At 39.3% G+C, this 18,051-nt stretch overlaps 1 protein-coding gene across 7 annotated transcripts in view; it reads right to left on the bottom strand.

Moving 5' to 3' along the window:
- Positions 1 to 18,051, bottom strand: part of SEMA5A (semaphorin 5A) — a 334,133-nt gene that overhangs the window by 95,691 nt on the left and 220,391 nt on the right. For all 7 annotated transcript variants that reach the window (XM_033061171.1, XM_033061142.2, XM_033061134.1 and 4 more), the window contains one exon: positions 674 to 881. In XM_033061171.1, coding sequence (XP_032917062.1) covers positions 674 to 881 — 208 coding nt within the window. The remainder of the gene's footprint in view (positions 1 to 673; positions 882 to 18,051) is intronic.

The raw sequence follows: 18,051 nt of genomic DNA, 5'->3' as shown, positions 1-18,051 counted from the left end.
CAAGCCAGATGTATTTTCAGATATCCTATTGAAAAAGTTGTGTGCTGAACTTTAAATCCTTTAAATATCATAGTACAGTCTACAACCAAGTCATTACTTTAAGTTACCTTCTTTCTTTGATTGAACAACTGTTTGCTGCATAGCCCTTTTACCTATTTAGATTTATTACACTTTGCTTATCCAACACCACCTTTAAACAGCCACTTTTCCAAGTGCTCTTGATTCTCAGTTCATCCAACTCAATTTGTTCCGGAATTCACAGACATTGTTTATTCATTTATAAAACAGCTTAAAAAACAAACAAAAAAAAAATCCCAAACAAAACCTAAACTTGTTCAAGACAGAAGCTTAAAATATATTAAACCCGCAACTATATTGAACTTTACCAAATAACTGTTTCTATATAAAACATTTCTTACTGTTTCACTTCACAATTCAGAATCTGCATAATGACACTTCAATATGAATATAATTCCTCAAGAGCTTCATGTAGTCCTAACAAGTTAGTACAAGTAGCTGGAGACACTTCTGATAAACAGTATACACAGAAAGTCATTGTTGAGAGATACAATTAATTTGGATTCCTACTTGCAGTCATTTATCCTTACCATTTTTCTGCAACCCCCTGCATGTATTTTTTTCCAGTCAAATAAAGCTAGCTGATTCTTCATACCTGTACGTTTTGTAAAAGAGACATCTCTTCAGGGGGACCTTAATCACATGTTCCTGAAGGCCCACAAAAAGGACACTCTGGCTGTGCAGGATCTGAAGGCTCCTGATGGGCTCTCGCTGACTTTTCGGCAGGAGCTCAATTTCCTCAAGCAGGCAGCTGCTTGAAGTCTGGTTCATTGGGGCAAGTACTTTCTTAATGGTGCCATAGTCTGAAAAGGAAAAGAGGAAAATGAGTTACTAAAAATTGCACTAGCAATTCTACCTGCATGCTGTCATTCAGTGAAAAAAATCTTTGTGCTGGATGTTTTCAGTGAAGCCTTGGAATGCAGGATTATTTTGACTGAAGTTTCCTAAATTGATTATAGTACAGTGAAAAGAACTTAGAAAACTTTAAAGACTGTTTTCATGTGATGCAATACATTAAAAAAAAAAAAAAAAAGGAAAAACGTTTAAAAATTATTAGCTTGGAAAGGCCTTCACAGCAGTAAGAAAACAAAGTCTCAAAGTCTGGCTTTCTAAAAGCACATTCATGACAAGGGATACTGATTTCAGTCTACAGGATTGTGCTATATTTTACTATATTTAAATCAATTTTAAAAGCATTAAATTCTATAATTTCCCCAGTTTATTTTAATATTCTTTGTGTTAAAAATTATGGGGTTTAGATATGTATCAAGTTCATTTAATAAAGCACATGTATATGAGTATATGCAGGTCTTGAGTCTAGGTGAATATGAATGAATGAGGCTGAAACCCTTCTTACTTATCTTGATTTTGACCTCTGAAAAACTAACATTCACTCTTCACTTCTATTCTTAATATGATTTCTCAGGAAAGACAGTTACACATTGAAAACCAGTGTCAGAATACATGATAAGATTTATGATTCACTCCTGTAAAGTTTTTTAATAATTTAAAAATATCAAAGTACATTTGTTCTGAACACAAAGGATCACATTCTCACGCTGATAAATATTTTAGGGAGCGGCAGCATTACGCAATCTTTTATGTTCCAGCAACAGTAAGTATTAAAGATCCAACACTGCAAACACACACAGAGATAAGCCCTGAAGTCTTGAAAGACTTCCATTTTGAGTTGGTAATAATGGCAAGAGGGATTTTTGGGAAGCCTTTTCTGCAGTCTGGAAGGCAGTGGGTGTGCCATCACTAGCACAAGGCCAGAGGTTTGGCTCAGAGCTGGCAGTGCAGGCTTGCAGGACGTATCTGGCCCTGGCTTGGCAAGTACTGGTTTTACATCCATGGCAGGAAATGCCTGGTGGACACAAATCTGTGTCTCCCTACACCAACTCCACCCTGGGAGCACCCCAGGCCAGGGGCTGGCACCCCTATATGGTCACTGTCCCCTCCAGGGTAACGGGGCTGAGGGAGGGTAATGTGTCATTCCCACGCTTGGGAAGTGAGGAATAGCAAGTAAGCGACTTCAAGAAAATACAAAAAAGCAGCCTCAAATAGACTCCAAAACTAAAGAGAAGAGGGAGAGCCAAGATGACAGTTACCGCTAAAATCTCCTCATTTTCCTGAGAAAGACTGAGTATTCAATCCTAAAATCTGGCATAGCACTGGAAGGGAGGGCATACACCAAATAGCTGGGGAAGTTAATAGGAAGTTTATGTGTACAATATAACATTATATAATATGTAATTCTATTAATCAGTCAAAACTAATTAGATAAACCATAAATTATTAGCTTAGCATATAAAATGGATTTCTCTTAGTCCATAAAAAATTTTTATCATAACAAATCATGTATGCATGTTAAAATCTTCTGCTTAGCCTCTCAAGTATTGATACACTTCATGTACCTGATTATATTTTTCTCCTTTCTTGATATAAACATGCTTGACCATTTTAGGAAAAAAGTTTAGGAAAAAAGTAAATTACAATTATACAGTAATTTCACAAATACAAGCCGCACCGATTTGACTAAGATTTTGCTCCTAAACCGGTAATGTGGTTAATACTCAGGAGAGGCTAATAAGTGAATTATTTTCTGACATTTACAACCTCAGAAGTGCCAGCCAGAGTGCCAAGCTCAGCTGCTGCAAAGCCGGCATTTTGCGATTGTTACAAATTGCTACTCTGTTGCACCGCGGGTGGAGCCTGGCTGCCTGCAGGCAGCACGGGGGGCGGGGAGAGAGGTGGGAGAGCTCCCTCCTTCCCTCCTCTACCACAGCCCGGGGGAGAGACTGGGGGGCCCCACGCTGCCATTGCCGCGGCTCGGGGAGGAGAGGGGGTACCTGGGCCGCCCCTGCCACGGCTCGGGGAGGCGGCGGGGGGCTCCGTCCCTGCCTGCCACCACAGGGCAGCGCCAGGCCGTGGTGACCGAGCCCAGTGGCAGCGGCGGCGGCTGGCCCCCAGTGGCCCCGCCGAGCGGCAGCACCGGGCTGGGCTACCTGGCCCCGTCAGCAGCCCCTAGTGGGCTGAGCCTGCACAGCCTTAGTTGAGCCAGTAAACCCCCCGCCATGCCGCGGTTCTGTATTTGGCAACTTTGTTGCACACGGGTCCTCGCTGCGAACGACACAGCGGCTTATATTCGGGTGCGGCTTATTTATGGACAAAAAACGAAATATTTGCCAACACCCAGGGATGCGGCTTATACTCAGTGCGGCTTGTATTCGTGAATTTACTGTAATTTTTATTAACCTCTTTGATACTAAAATATCTAATCTGATGATCACTTTTTTCCCCTAAACAACCTAAAACAGACTTATATTCAAAACCTAATTAAATTGTTGCCAACAGTCAGTTTTGCCCCACAATTAAGCAATAACTAGCTCAGCTGAACAAGGTAACAAGCAGTGTTTCCACTGATGACTACTGGATGCAAAAGACTGACTATAATTACAGTAAATTTCATGGTCATGTCTGAGATGTGTCCCAAAATTTTAGTACCTGTATGTGCTTAGTTTGGCTGAGGTAGAATTAATTGTCTTCACAGTGGCTGGTATGGAGCTGTGTTTCAGGTTTGTGCTGAGCACAGGGCTGATAATATAGAGATGTTTTTTGTTATTGCTGAGCCTCACTCCGGCCTTTTCTGCTTCTCACACTGCCATGCAGGAGAGGAAGTTGGAGGTGCTTGGGAGTTGGGAGGAGACACAGCTGGGACAGGTGACCCCAACTGACCAAAGTGATATTCCATGCGACATCATATTTAGATATAAAGTGGGGGAAGAAGGGGAGGACATTTGGAGTTAGAGCATTTGTCTTCCCAAGTCACTGTTAAACCTGATGGAGTCCTGTTCTCCTGCAGACAGCTGAACACCTGCCCATAGGAAGGAGTAAATCAATTCCTTGTTTTGCTTTGCTTGTGTATGTGGCTTTTGCTTTTTCTATTAAACTGTCTTTAACTCAATCCCCATGATTTCTTCTGATTCTCTCACTGATCACACTGGTGATCACTGGTGAGTGGGGTAGATGAGTGAGGGGCTGCATGGTACTTGGAGGCTGGCTGGAGCTAAACCACAACACTGTGTTAATTACTGAGTGAAAGATGAATTATTTTCTTTTGAGCATAGAAGTCGGGAAAATGTACTAAGAAGAAGAAGGAGCAGTGAGATCATTTTACAGATGTAAATTAATTGGTATTGTTTTACACATCAGTCAGTGCAACTCTATACCACGTGCTTAACTGGCAAACAGAATTCAGTATGATTCATGACATTGTATTTGGCTTGTCATAGTTTTTCTGCATGAGACAAAAATCAGGTCCACACACATTCATGTGCTTCTTCTACAGACTAATATTTCTTCCTACCACTGTGCTTGGTCTGGCATCTACAGACTGAATAATTTGCTGTCACCTTCCCCAAGAGAAGAAAAAACCACACGACTGCAGGCCTCCCTCCCCTATGCCTACATACACATTCAATTTAGAAATACAGCTTTGGACAGGAGAATATGATCACACACAAATACTTGTGTTTCTTGTCTCTTTTATTATAGATGGAAAACTGACAGTTCTTTATATTCAAGTCTATGACCTGGAGGTCATGGTTGCAGCAGAATACCACCTCAGAAAGAAATAAAATATTCTCACTTCAAGAACTGCAGCACTAATGCCTTTCCCAAGACATCTGTCATTGCTATTGTTCTTCTTTCTTATCTAGGCATACACTCTCCATTCCTCATACTTCCTCTTGCTCTCTTTCAGTATCTCCCAAATCATTCCTTTTTTATTTGTTGTCTAAGAGGAAACATTCAGAAATATTGGAAGTTACAGCTAACTGAGCTTCAAGTGAAGAAACAGTGCCAAAATCCCACAGATTATCAGGAAGAAACACTGCTCTTCTCAGGAGCAATGTGGGTCATATTCAAACTCAACAAAAAGGAACAGAATATTACCTGAGATCTACTTCTGCCTCAATAAAGTCCCTTGCTTCTGACTTCTAAAACTTTACTTCTCTGCTTTAAATTCCTACTGTGTATGACTTTGATTTAGCAAGGGCAACCTGGGAGGCCAAACTAGGGTGAGGATCTGGTTACACTTCACAACTTTGAGACCCACACAGATAGAATTGGTGTTATGCTCACCAGTCTATGGTACGTGCCTAGGGTGTGCAGATAGCAACATCTCTTAAATTATACTAGTATGCAACGTGGCTATATCAGGTTTCCTTAAAGAGGAAAGTCATAGCCAGTGAATCCAGGGCTTTCAAAAGCCAGGTGTTTTGCTCCAGTGTTTCCAATGCTACTACAGTGTGTTTAACATTATGCACAGTCTCCACCAATGACTGCAAATTTTCTAAAGAACTTGTAGAAGTCCCATCCTCCAAAGCGCTGTCTGTCTGTCCATTTTCACACCACAGCTGCAAAGCAAAATAGGGTGTAAAAAAAAAAGTAGGGAAAGAAATTAGTCTGGAGCATGGCTCTAGAGCATGGAGTTTTTCAGACTCTGTGTCAGGTTTTTTTTTTTTGGCCATAATTTTTCAAGTGAATATTTAATTATATAATCAAACCAAGTGTCCACTTCTGCCAAGAAACAAGTAAGGATAGTAACCAGAGAGCATCTTAATGGATCTAACTTTATTGCCACGGACACAGAGAAAGCTGCACTTTCATCACAAATGTCAAGCCTGAGCCTAACAGCCATTTAAGAATTCAAATGAAAGGCATCTTTGCATCCTGACTGTAAGCAAGACATACTGGCATAGATCCAGACACCTGGTAGCCTGTTTTTAAGGATGGCTAACTATATACAGGAGTAGTAAAAGATAATGACATTGGACAGAATGAGTAAATAATGTGATTTGTTAGTTTGTACTGCAATAGTTTTAAAGAGACTTGCAAAACCACCAACTGAACATTAAAAATCTAATCACTGTGAATGAAGAGAAAAAATCTTGTTGAAATATTGCTATGTAATGTGTAGGAGATGATGAAGAACTGCTTGGAGAACCTGAGATGGAGTTTTAGAGAACATACTTGGAGGCAACAAAGTCTGCAAAGAACAAAATTATAATTGGACAAAACAAAAGGATGATTTCTAAAAGTGAAAAATAAAGTTTAAGATGTAAGTGGTATAAATCATAGCCAGCAATTGAAAACCCTCCAAGAGTGAAGTTGGAACCATTACAACATCTTTGGTGACACCTGCAAAGCAAAACAGAAAATCAATATACAAAACAAACAGCAGATGCAACAAACTAATAAACCCATCATTTCCTGAGTTTCCTAAAAGAAATAACACAAGGAAGCTTTAGCAAATTCTTGCTATAGAGAAGAATAAATATTTGCATGAGCTGTTATATTTACAAAATACTGCCTCTTTCTTCAAGCAAACACATCTTTAACAAATCATCATGAGGCAGTATAGAAGTAATTGCATTTCACATCTTAAAAAGAAGGAAAAAATCGCGACCCATTCCTTTTTGAGAGGGGAACACTTTCAATCTTAACTCTTGCCATAGTACCTTGGAGAGTGGGTTGGTCTCCAGAAAGCAACTGAACCAGAACCAGGAGACAGAAACCAATGCTTTTCAGAAAAGAAGCCTACAGTATCATCTTTCATTAATGCAGATAAAAATCATTACTGTCTTCTAAACTATGAGTTTTAAGCAATAGAAACTTATAATCGCATATTTCTTCAGGACAGCTTTACGCCTATATTTAAGACTTAACAAACATTCCCGCACTTTCTGAGCACAACAAGCTGTCTTTACAGATCCGAAAATCTCACATATACCAAGAAAAACCTAAAGAAACATCAGCATCTACTGTAAATTATAAACTGTCAATGTACAGTAATTTCACGATTATAAGCCACACTGAGTATAAGTCGCACTTCTGGGTTTCAGCAACTTTTTGTTTTTTTGTCCATACATAAGCCGCACCTGATTATAAGCCGCACATTACAATACAGAGGGTGATAAAAGGTATCTGTTCTATCACCATCTGTTGAGGGTGGGGACAGTGATCCTTATCTCAATGGCAGATAATATGCTAATAGACCATCCATTGAAACCAGCTGGGGCTTTGTTCTTTATCTTTTCACAACCCATCCTTCCTCCAGCCAGTCATTTTCTGCTAATGGCCCATTGAGTCCCACTGTGGGACTGATAAAATTACTGCATCCCACTGAAAGTTGCTCCAGCCAGGGGGAAGAGCCCAACATTTCTTACCAAGATAAAAACAGAGGTTTTGGGACACTAAGGTTGCCCCTTTCTCCACTGGATTCCAGAGGAAAACCGGATTTCTCCACATCACCCCTGGACCTCCGGAGGGAAACTGCACCTTCTACAGGAGCACTGCTTCAACTGAACCACATCTGTCACTGCAGGAGGATGCAGCCACCATTTAATGGGACTGCTACCAACACCCTGCCTGACGGGGTGTCAGGCTGTACTCTGACTTTGTCAGGGTTTGGCATTTGTTTCTTTGTAGTACTGTATTTCTATTTTAATTTCCCTAGAAAAGAACTGTGATTCCTAATTTCCATATTTTTGCCTGAAAGCCCCTTGATTTCAAAATTATAATAATTTGGAGAGAGGGGGTTTATATTCTTCATTTCAAAGAGAAGTTCCTGCCTTTCTCAGCAGACACCTGTCCTCCAAACTAAAACATCAACTTTTTGTTCTTTGTCCATATATAAGCCGCACCTGATTATAAGCCGCACTTTGGGTTCAAACCAAAATTTTAGTCAAAATGGTGCAGCTTATAATCGTGAAATTACTGTAACTATGGGCCTGTTTTTCAAAATTCACACAAAATATTCTTCAGAATAATAATACATCACATGTCAACACAACACACAGACGCTAAAGCAACATTCAGAACTTCAGGAGATGCTTGTAACTAAACTTGAATAAGATACCACCTATGCAAGAAATACTCGACTCTGTATGTCACAACATGTGAAAACAGTCTCATTGATAAGCTTAATAATCTGGCAGCAAAATGATCAGAGAATTTAATAGATGGAGACTCAAGAGAATACCTCTTAAAATGTAGCTGAAACAAATACAAATTATGTGTATTTTCAAGAAGTCTAATTTTAAATAGACTTTGGAATATTATATTTAATAAGTACAGTAAATTCACGAATACAAGCCGTACGGAGTATAAGCCGCATATCCGGTGTGTTGGCAACATTGATGTCTTTGTCAATAAATAAGCCGCACCCGGAATATTAGCCGCACTTTAGTTCGCCGCGAACTTTCACAAAGTCGTCATTTAGTAACACATTTGCAGGATCGCCGGGGCTTACTGGCTTACTGCCGACCTCGGAAACATTGTTTCCAAGTGAAAAAAGACACATCCTTTATTTACAAGCCGAAAAAGACAGGAACAATAGTGTGGTCATTTTGCGAGCATTCCCAATGGATCCGCGTTGCCTTTAAACAGCTACTCAGCCACGTGGGCAGGCAGCTGAGCTCCGAGCGGAGACACATCTCTGTGCTGGCACAGGAGCGGCCGCTCTGGCCCTCGCAGCCCCGCGGGGCGAGCAGTCCTTTTAGCCCTCGCGGCCCGCGGGGCAAGCGGCCGTTGTAGCCCTCGCGGCCCCGCGGGGCGAGCGGCTGCTGTAGCCCTCGCAGTCCCGCGGGGCGAGCGGCTGTTGTAGCCCTCGCAGCCCCGTGGCGGAGTGGTCGCTGTAGCCCTCGCGACCCCGCGGGGCGAGCGGCCGTTGTAGCCCTCTCCCTGCGAGCCAAGTGGCCACTGTAGCCCTCTCCCTGCGGGCTGAGCGGCTCCCCCAGCCCTCTCCCTGCGAGCCCAGCCAGCCCCATAGCCGCACAAGACTGAAAACACTTTAAAAAGTACAGAGAAATATCACACACTTTTATCGAACTGCCGAGGTAACTCGCCGAGGTAACTCACCCTGATAACAACCCCCGCCCCTCAGTAACGCCGCCATCCACAGGCAGGCAATAAACTGTTCTCTGATTGGTTCATCGTCGGAACAACGGGAAACCATGGATTTCAAACTGTTTCGGCTCGGGACTGGACTGGTATGATACTAGGTAAGGGCAGATATCACATTTTTGTTCATAGATTAGCCGCACCCAACTATTAGCCACACTTCCGGGTTTCCACCAAAATTTTTGTCTAATTACTGCGGCTTGTATTTGTGAAATTACTGTACTTTAATTTTCTCCACTATACACTGGTTTTTCATGTTACTTGTTGTACACAAATTATTTTTCCCATTAGAAAATAAATGCATTAAGACAGTATTAAGAATGTCAAAATTAAAGGAAAAAATATGCTAATGTTAAATATCTTGTAAATAATATCCATACGTACACATAAACAGTGATTATAATAATCATAGAACATTTGTATTAAACACCATAGTAACAAAATAAAATAGGGCATTAGGGTCATCTCCAAGGCAGAGGTCTTTCAGAATAATAAACTGAAATACCAAATATAAAATTGATTAACCGAATGTGTAATAGTAAAAAATCAAAGAACATGCAAGGTGATTGATAACCACTCAGCCACCAAGAAAAAATGCATCATCAATATTTGCTTTCTTCCACCACAGGAACTGGAAAAAGCCCTACTGCAAAGTAGAATGTGCATTTGGCTAACAGCAGAAAATTATCCCAATGAACAGAAAGTATTAGGTTGCATAAGGGTTTTAGTGCACTCAACACAGAAAAAAAGATGCAGGAACAGCTCATGCAGCAGCTGGTTCAGCCTAAAAAGGGGAAGCCCAGGACTTACGATTTAGCAATCTGTGTAACATCAAAGAAAGATTCATATGGTATACAGAATGTGATGCAATTTAAATCCTAGTCTTCTCCACCTTTTCTAAAAATAACTTCAAAATTAGTAAACTCATCAGTAAAATATGGATAATTAAATCTTTGGGTATTTTGTGCTCCCCCACATGGGAGTGGGGTAAAATTTGCTTTAAAGCAAGGGCATATTTAGAAGATAAGATTATATCTCTATATATATGTATATATGTGTATATATATATCTCTATATGTTCTGTAATTTACAGTAATTTCATGACTATAAGGCGCACCCTTTTGACTAAAATTTTGACAGAAACCCAGAAGTGCACCTTATAATCCATTGCACCTTATATATGGACAAAGTTGGGAAATTTGCCAACCTAGAAGTGCAAACCGCGAGCCGTGGCTGCACCACGGGACCCCCTAGCCACGAGCCGTGTCAGTGCCGCAGGAGCCCTGAGCTGCAAGCCATGTCTGCCCTGAGCCGCAAGCTGCAACTGTGCCACAGGAGCCCTGAGCTGTCTCAAGCCGCGAGCCATGGCGCAAGTTGCGCTTCACCAGCCGCGCCAACCAGAGCCAGGGGCGGGCAGGAGTGTTGGGGTCTGTGCCCAGTGAGCGCGCCTGGGGTTGTGTTTAAAGGCTACACCAATCTGTGAAAAATGTTTGCAAATTGAGCACCTGCCAGTAAACCCTGCGATCACGCGATTCCATTACTAATTTGTTACTTTGTTGCGCGAGGATCCTCGCTACAAAAAAAGGTGTGCCTTAAAGTCCGGTGCTCCTTATACATGGACAAAGTTTGGAAATTTGCCAACACCCAGAAGTGTGCCTTATAATTTCGTGCGCCTTGTAGTCGTGAAATTACTGTAATTTATCTTTTACTTTCAGGTTTCTGGGATACATATTTCTACTTGAAATACAAGAATACATTTTTTAATCATGCTCCAGTCTAAAGGATAAGTGAAAGATTGAGCTTCAATTCTTCTTCTTTAAAAGTGAAAAATATATTATGGGTAAACATAGTACTTCTACAATGATTCAGAAAATGAAAATAATATAGTTTAATTTTAAAATTCCCACCCTAATTTACAACTTTAATTTTAATATTTTCATATTTCTAAATGTATATTCATTAATTCTTTAGGGAAAAGAGTGAACCTGAAAATGAATATATAATTGTGATGCTTCTTCAAGATGTAGATTTTAAAATTTTTTTAACCAAACAGAATCACAGAATCACTATGTTGGAAGAGATCTTCAAGATCATCAAGTTCAACCCGAGCCCTAACATCTCAACTAGACTATGGCACTAAATGCAACATCCAGTCTTTTTTTAAACATATCCAGGAGTGGTGACTCCACCACCTCCTCAGGCAGACCATTCCAGTACTTTATTATTCTTTCAGTAAAAAACTTTTTCCCTAATATCCAACCTGTATTTTCCTTGGTGTAGCTTAAGACTGTGTCCTCTGCTTTTGCCAGTTGCTGCCTGGAGAAAGAGACCAACCTCTGCCTGACTACAAACACCTCTCAGGGAGCTGTGGAGAATGATAAGGTTACCCCTGAGTCTCTTTTTGTCCAGACTAAACAACCCCAGCTACCTCAACCATTCCTTACAGGGTTTGTGTTCCAAGCCCCTCACCAGCCTTGTTGCCTCCTCTGGATGCGCTCAAGCATCTCAATGTCCTTCCTAAACTGAGGGGCCAGAACTGGACACAGCACTCAAGGTGTGCCCTCACCAGTGCTGAGTACAAGGGAAGAATGACCTCCTTGCTCCTGCTGTCCACACTATTCCTGATACAGGCCAAGGGACATTGGCCTTCTTGTCCACCAGGGCACACTGCTGGCTCATGTTCAGTCAGCTGTACCAGCACCCCCAGGTTCCTTTCTGCCTAGGCACTGTCCATCCATACTGTCCCCAGCCTATAACACTGAAGGTGTTATTGTGACCAACACGCAGGACTCAATACTTGGACTTATTCAACTTCATCCCACTGGACTCTGCCCATCCATCCAACCATTCCAGGTCTCCCTGCAGAGCCCTCTTATCTTCCAGTGGATCGACACATGCTCCCAACTTAGCGTTGTCTTCAAATTTACTAGTGAAAGACTCAATACCCTCATCCATGTCATCAATAAAGTATTGAACAGGACTGGCCCCAGCACAGACCCCTGAGGGACACCACTGGTGACTGATCCCCAGTTGGATGCAGCTCCATTCACCACCGCTCTCTGGGTCCGGCCATCCAGCCAGTTCTTAACCCAGCAAAGAGTGCTCCTGTCCAAGCCATGGGCTGCCAGCTTTTCCAGGAGTGTGCTGTGGGAGACAGTGCCAAAGGCCTTGTTGAAGTCCAGGTACACAACATCCACAGCCTTTCCCACATCCATCAGGCAGGTCACTTTGTCATAAAAAGACACCAGGCTGGTCAAACACGATCTTCCCCTCCTAAACCCGTGCTGGCTGGGTCTGATACCCTGGCCATCCTGTGAGTGCTGTGTGATGACACTCAGTATAAACTGCTCCATTACCTTACCTGGTACTGAGATCAAGCTAACTGGCCTAAAATTACCAGGATCCTCCTTCCTACCCTTTTCATGAATGAGCACCACACTGGCCAGCTTTCAGTCATCTGGAACCTCCACAGTGAGCCAGGACTGCTGGTAAATGATGGAGAGTGGCTTTGCCAGCTCATCTTCCTGGGATGAGCTCCCTCATCACCCTGGGGTGGATCCCATCTGATCCGATAGATTTATGAACATCCAAGCAGCTCAGCAGTTCTGACTGCCTCCTCCTGGATAGCAGGGGACCATTCTGCTCCCTGACACCATCTACCATCCCAGGAGGACAGCTGTCCTGAGGACAAGCCATCTTCCCACTAAAGACTGAGCCAAAGGTGTTGAGCACTTCTGCTTTCTCTTCATCTGCAGTTACTAAGTTCCCTTCCTCATCCAATAAGGAACAAAGGTTGGTCTTACCCTTCCTTTTACCATTCTTATATTTGTGAAATATATTATCTTTGATTTTAAATTAACATATATTAATCTTTTTATTTTCAGAGTTGTTTTACATGTTTGTCTCTCCATTTGAAATTAAACCACTGTTTGAACAATCTGACTAGTGTGATAGTTAATTTGTTCTTTTTCTCTTATATTTTCATGGTGTGAGAAAATATACATATGTGATTTTTCTACAAGTCTCAGACAAAAGTGGAGGTTAAAAATCTGAATGGTCTGCTTTGTGGGCTAAACAGAGAATGAAATGTGATAAGCTTATGTAGGATTTAAACAATAAACTATTGTGATTTTTTTACTATTACAGGTCACTATTAAATCAAAAAGGCAATTATGCAACTGGATAACAAAATGAAATACTGTAGCTGGAAATAGAAAAAAATAATTTTGTTGCATTTCCCCAAGAAATGTTGCAAATTATTCTGCCCTGTTGATATGTAGATTTATTTTTAAACACTGAAATGGCTAAACAAAATGTGCCTCTGTACCATCACTTGTGGAAAACAGAAAGGCTTAAGCTTTCTATTATTCAAGTCTCTTAGTTTTCCTTACTCCATTGTAGGATACTTGAAAAAAAAAATATGCAAGTGACCTGGAAAACTCATAAATCATTGCTCATTGACATGTAATTAAACTTCAGTAAATTAAATTAACTGTAGCAATTAAAAAAAAAAAAGCTACATTCTGGGACTTGAAAAATCTTGCAGTCTGTTCATGTGAGACTTTAGTACAAGATCATTAATATGTTTGGTCTTGGAGATTTTGTCCCCATGTGAAGTAAAGAACAGGCATAAAAACGTACTAGGTGTGCTACAATAAGAAAAATAGGATGTGTAGGTTTTTTATCATACCAGAATTTAAACCAAATTATTCTTTCCCCATGGTCAATATCAAAGGCCTTTGCATTTCAGAGGTTGTTTACATAGTACTGCTATTCCTAGAGAACAACAAAAATCTAAAGATCTTTGGCCCTATAATATCATTGAATTTTACAGCTTAAAAGCCTTTAGGAAAGTCCATGGTCACTGCTGCTCTGCTGGTATATTATTAGACAGAGAAGTTAGCAAAAATTAGCAGGCAAGTTAAGACTTTAAGAAAAAGCAACTGCTAATGAAATAAAAACTCGCACTTTGTGTCCAACTATATGCAATATATAGCAATCTTAAAATAGGACATTCAGTTGTCCAATGTCTTAGCAATTAGAAAAGAAAAAAGATGAAGTATTAAAAATGTACATGCATAATTTAATATATTTATTAAAAATTAATTTTAAATAATATACAAACAGCTATACCACATGATGCTTAGTGTATTATAAGTTCCAATATCCGAATACCTGCTTAATTTAGGAAATGGGAAAGGTTTGGCTCTTTCTTGGAAGAGAGTTTTGCAAGCAGTAGAAGGAAAACACAGAAAAACTATATTAAATTATTCTTATCTGGGTAAGACCCCGAGTATTTATGCAATCTAGTGCAGTTTTGTTTTTCAATTCTTGGGTGCAACGACTGCAGTTTTGAAAGATAGTCTATAAAAAGCAAGCACATGTAATATTTTAGATTTATGTTCTTTATTTTTGGCAGTGACTCCTTCATATTCCCTCTTTCCTATTATATTTCAAGTAAATATTGATGTTCTTCCCTATAGTATTGGAAATTATTTTAAATCAACACTGAAATGAGATACACTTTTGATAATGCTTTTCAACAAATAAGGTCTGATGGTCTATTACACATCCCCAGACTTCCATGCAGCGGAGAGAATTCAACTACTTTATCCACTACTAAGAATCTGAAAGGAGCAATTTTAACCAAAAACTATTTGCATACCTTCTAAAATTATTAGCAAGCATCTTAATGCCCCAGTCGGTATTCTGAGAGAAATTCAGTAGTACCTCTTCAACTAGAGGACTTTCTCATGGTTGCATGCCAAATTTTAATATATATTTATTTTATGAAGGGAATATTTATGGCCTATCCTTTCTACACAGAAATTTGAAGTATTGATTTAAAGAACTTTTTGAATAAAAAAGTGATGACCTAGGTACTAGTCATTTAAAAATGAGGACCTTTCTCCAAAGCCATGTGTCTGGGAGGACAGAAAGAACAAATTAATAATACATTACCCACAATAATGATTGCAGAACAAATTCCCTCTCTGAAAAAGAATTTTAAAAAAATTCTAAAATTGTTTCCATTTAAAAGTAGAACAATTTTAGGATGCATCTATCAATGGAAATAAAGAGAATCACCAAAACAATCCTCTCTTTACTGTTTTCCAGAGGAAAAATTTGTAAACGTACAACATTTTAAAAATAATTCTGTGCCCTGTAGATTCAACTCACATGTGTTATAGTGTCTCAAAAACATCAAGGATATAGTCAGTTTTCAGTTGAATTAGCAAAGCTTTCTCCCAGTAGCTCCCATGCAAAGAGTTAAATACCTGTCTTTAGCACAGAAAATATCCACTGTTCCATTAAGTAAAACAGATTATAAATTGGTACAAATAACATTTCCACTAGCAGGATTTCCAATGAACCAAAAAAGTTTAGGAAAAAAGGCAATTTGTGTACCATTCCTCGGAAGCCATTTCACACCTCAAATTGGAATTTAAATCCAGTACCAGTCAGACTCATCCAAAAATCTTTCACAAAGAATTCAAGCTCTAAACGGAAATTCAGATCTACTTGAGACTAAAATGCAAAGCAACTGTCAGCTAAACCAAGAAGTGTGCCTCTTTTTGGAAGACTATTTCTATACAGTTGAAGGTTCTAACTCCTCAAACTGGAGCTTCTAACTCCTCAATCTTCTGGAAAAGATCAAGCAAAAACCTACACTAAATAACAAGTACATGCTGTATTACGTCTCAGCCACCACATCAATTATGTCTGTTTCTTTCACAAAGAAAATTAAACTCAGTTTATTATACTGATTCTCATATACTCTAGTGGCAAAGTTTTACCTCTTCTAGATCTAAACCAGGCGTTTTTTCTTGCCTGACCAAAAAGAAGTAATTTCAACAATCTCAAAATATATATATTTTTAATGAATCATGCTTACTAGTCCACCTTTATCTACTACTTCTATTTCCAATCATACAGAGATTTTTCAGCCTGCCAAAGATGTGCCTTAGAGCTGAGATACAAAGTAATAACATTTTGTCTAAGTTGGAGATTGTTCGTGCATTCCACTTAGAAGTAACGTGTCTGTATAATATCTATAAGTGAATGCTATAGAGATACAGTTTCTTAAGAGACTATAGCTGATAAGAAAACATTCATTAATACCTCATTCTGTGATACATTCCTTTTACTCGCTGAGATAAATCATTACGTATTTTCAAACTTTATGAAGAGGTATCTTTTATCTGTCTTTTATTTGCAATCTCATCTAATTATTTTTCAATTATAACAGTTATATTGAGAATAGGTAAAGAATAATATGTAATAAAGAAAAAAAAATATTGAACAATTTGGAGACTTGTAAAATCTGGATTCAATTGACAACTTCTTTTCTCTAGATTTCACATGTGAAACTATGAAATAGCAGTGTTCCAGAAAGTAATACCACCTAAAGTGAATAAAATTAAAACTTGAAACTTCACTTTTTGTAAAACTGTTTCATTTAACTACAACAATATCTAATCATAAATACTTTAACAGGTACATTTCCCTACAGAAACTTCTTTTGTTATGCTGTTTGCTTGGCCACTGACTTGATTCGAGACCAGTGACAGGCAGTACTTTATTCTCCCCATTTAGGAGAAAGTTGGACCAAAGACAGGAAAGTCTCAGTTGCAGCCAAGAAAAATCACAAATATATTTTTTTTAATGCCCTGCAAGGAATAGGTGTCTTTCATGTCCTTAGGGATTTTTTGGGAAGTTCCTGCTCAATTAAAAAGATACTGGAAAAATATTTTAATAGTCCTTGGAGCAGGGAAAAAGGCATAATCTGCCTTTTATTTTTATCTCCCTAGTTGAATTCTCCATCTACTTGGTTTGATAGCTCCATGGCCACATGAACTGTGTGCTCTGCACACACATTAAAACAGTGCCAGTGATTGGATTTGGGAGGGCTCCTCCCCATCCACAGCAGCCCCTTCTCTCCTGGATCAGTCATTCAATGAGGTGCAAAAAATGACTTTGAACTCTGAACATTACAAGGAATTAAACCTCAGCTGCACGTACCCCCAAAATGTTGCTGCCATCCAGATGATGTCATCAGAAGACTGACCTTTCTCTCTTGTGTTGATGTGTTTATTGCAGAGAATAATCCCTGAGAAATATATCCAGTTTTCTCAATGCATAGCTACTTGATCAAGTCCTTATACAGGGTTTCACCATTTCTAACTCCTTCAGGAAGTTACATTAAAATGTGATTAAAAATACTTAAGTTACTGCCATTTAAAAAATTTAAAAAATGCTATTTAAGCAGAGAGGATATGGTTAAAACTACAGCATAAAATCTTTAGATGAGGCTTGAATGAGTTGGAAAATGAAAGCTATTTCTCAGGATGTGCCAAAGAGATTATGGACAAGAATTTCAAGCTTGGCTCTAGTAGTTCACACTCTTTTTTCTTCCTTGGGGAGGGGTCAGAAAATGTCAAGTAGGCTATGTAGATCAAGGCATGATTTGCAACAACATTGAGCAAACATTTCCTGATTTTACCAAACAATATTCTCATTTTGAATTCTTATTTAAATTACCCATGTTCTGTCTACAAAAGTACTCAGTAATAAAAATAAATACAAGGATCATGAAAAATGATATCAGCATCCTTAAAGAAGGTCAGTAAAACATTTTTTTTGCCCTGCATCACACTTAACATATCAAATAATTTGGCATATAAAAAGACACATTCATCCAGCTTAGAAAAGGAATGGATTTCAACAATGTCAGATTCAACATTACATAGAATACCAATACCATTTTGGGGCATCAACCTACAGACAAAACAAATTGTACATATTTATCAGTTTGATCACACATTTGTTACTACATTTGTATCTAACAGATGCTGCTAATATGCACACTGAACTCTGAGCATGTTCTTTCAGACTATCAGTACCAAGATTCTCATCAGATGTTTTCAGAAGTCTCAAATAGTTTGGTCTGTTGGATATGAATTCTCCATTTAAACCAACACACAAGAAACAATTACGGCAAGACTG

The sequence above is a fragment of the Catharus ustulatus genome, chromosome 1, assembly GCF_009819885.2.
Source record: "Catharus ustulatus isolate bCatUst1 chromosome 1, bCatUst1.pri.v2, whole genome shotgun sequence".
Classification (NCBI taxonomy): Eukaryota; Metazoa; Chordata; class Aves; order Passeriformes; family Turdidae; genus Catharus; species Catharus ustulatus.
This window is presented reverse-complemented; position numbering and strand designations above follow the sequence as displayed.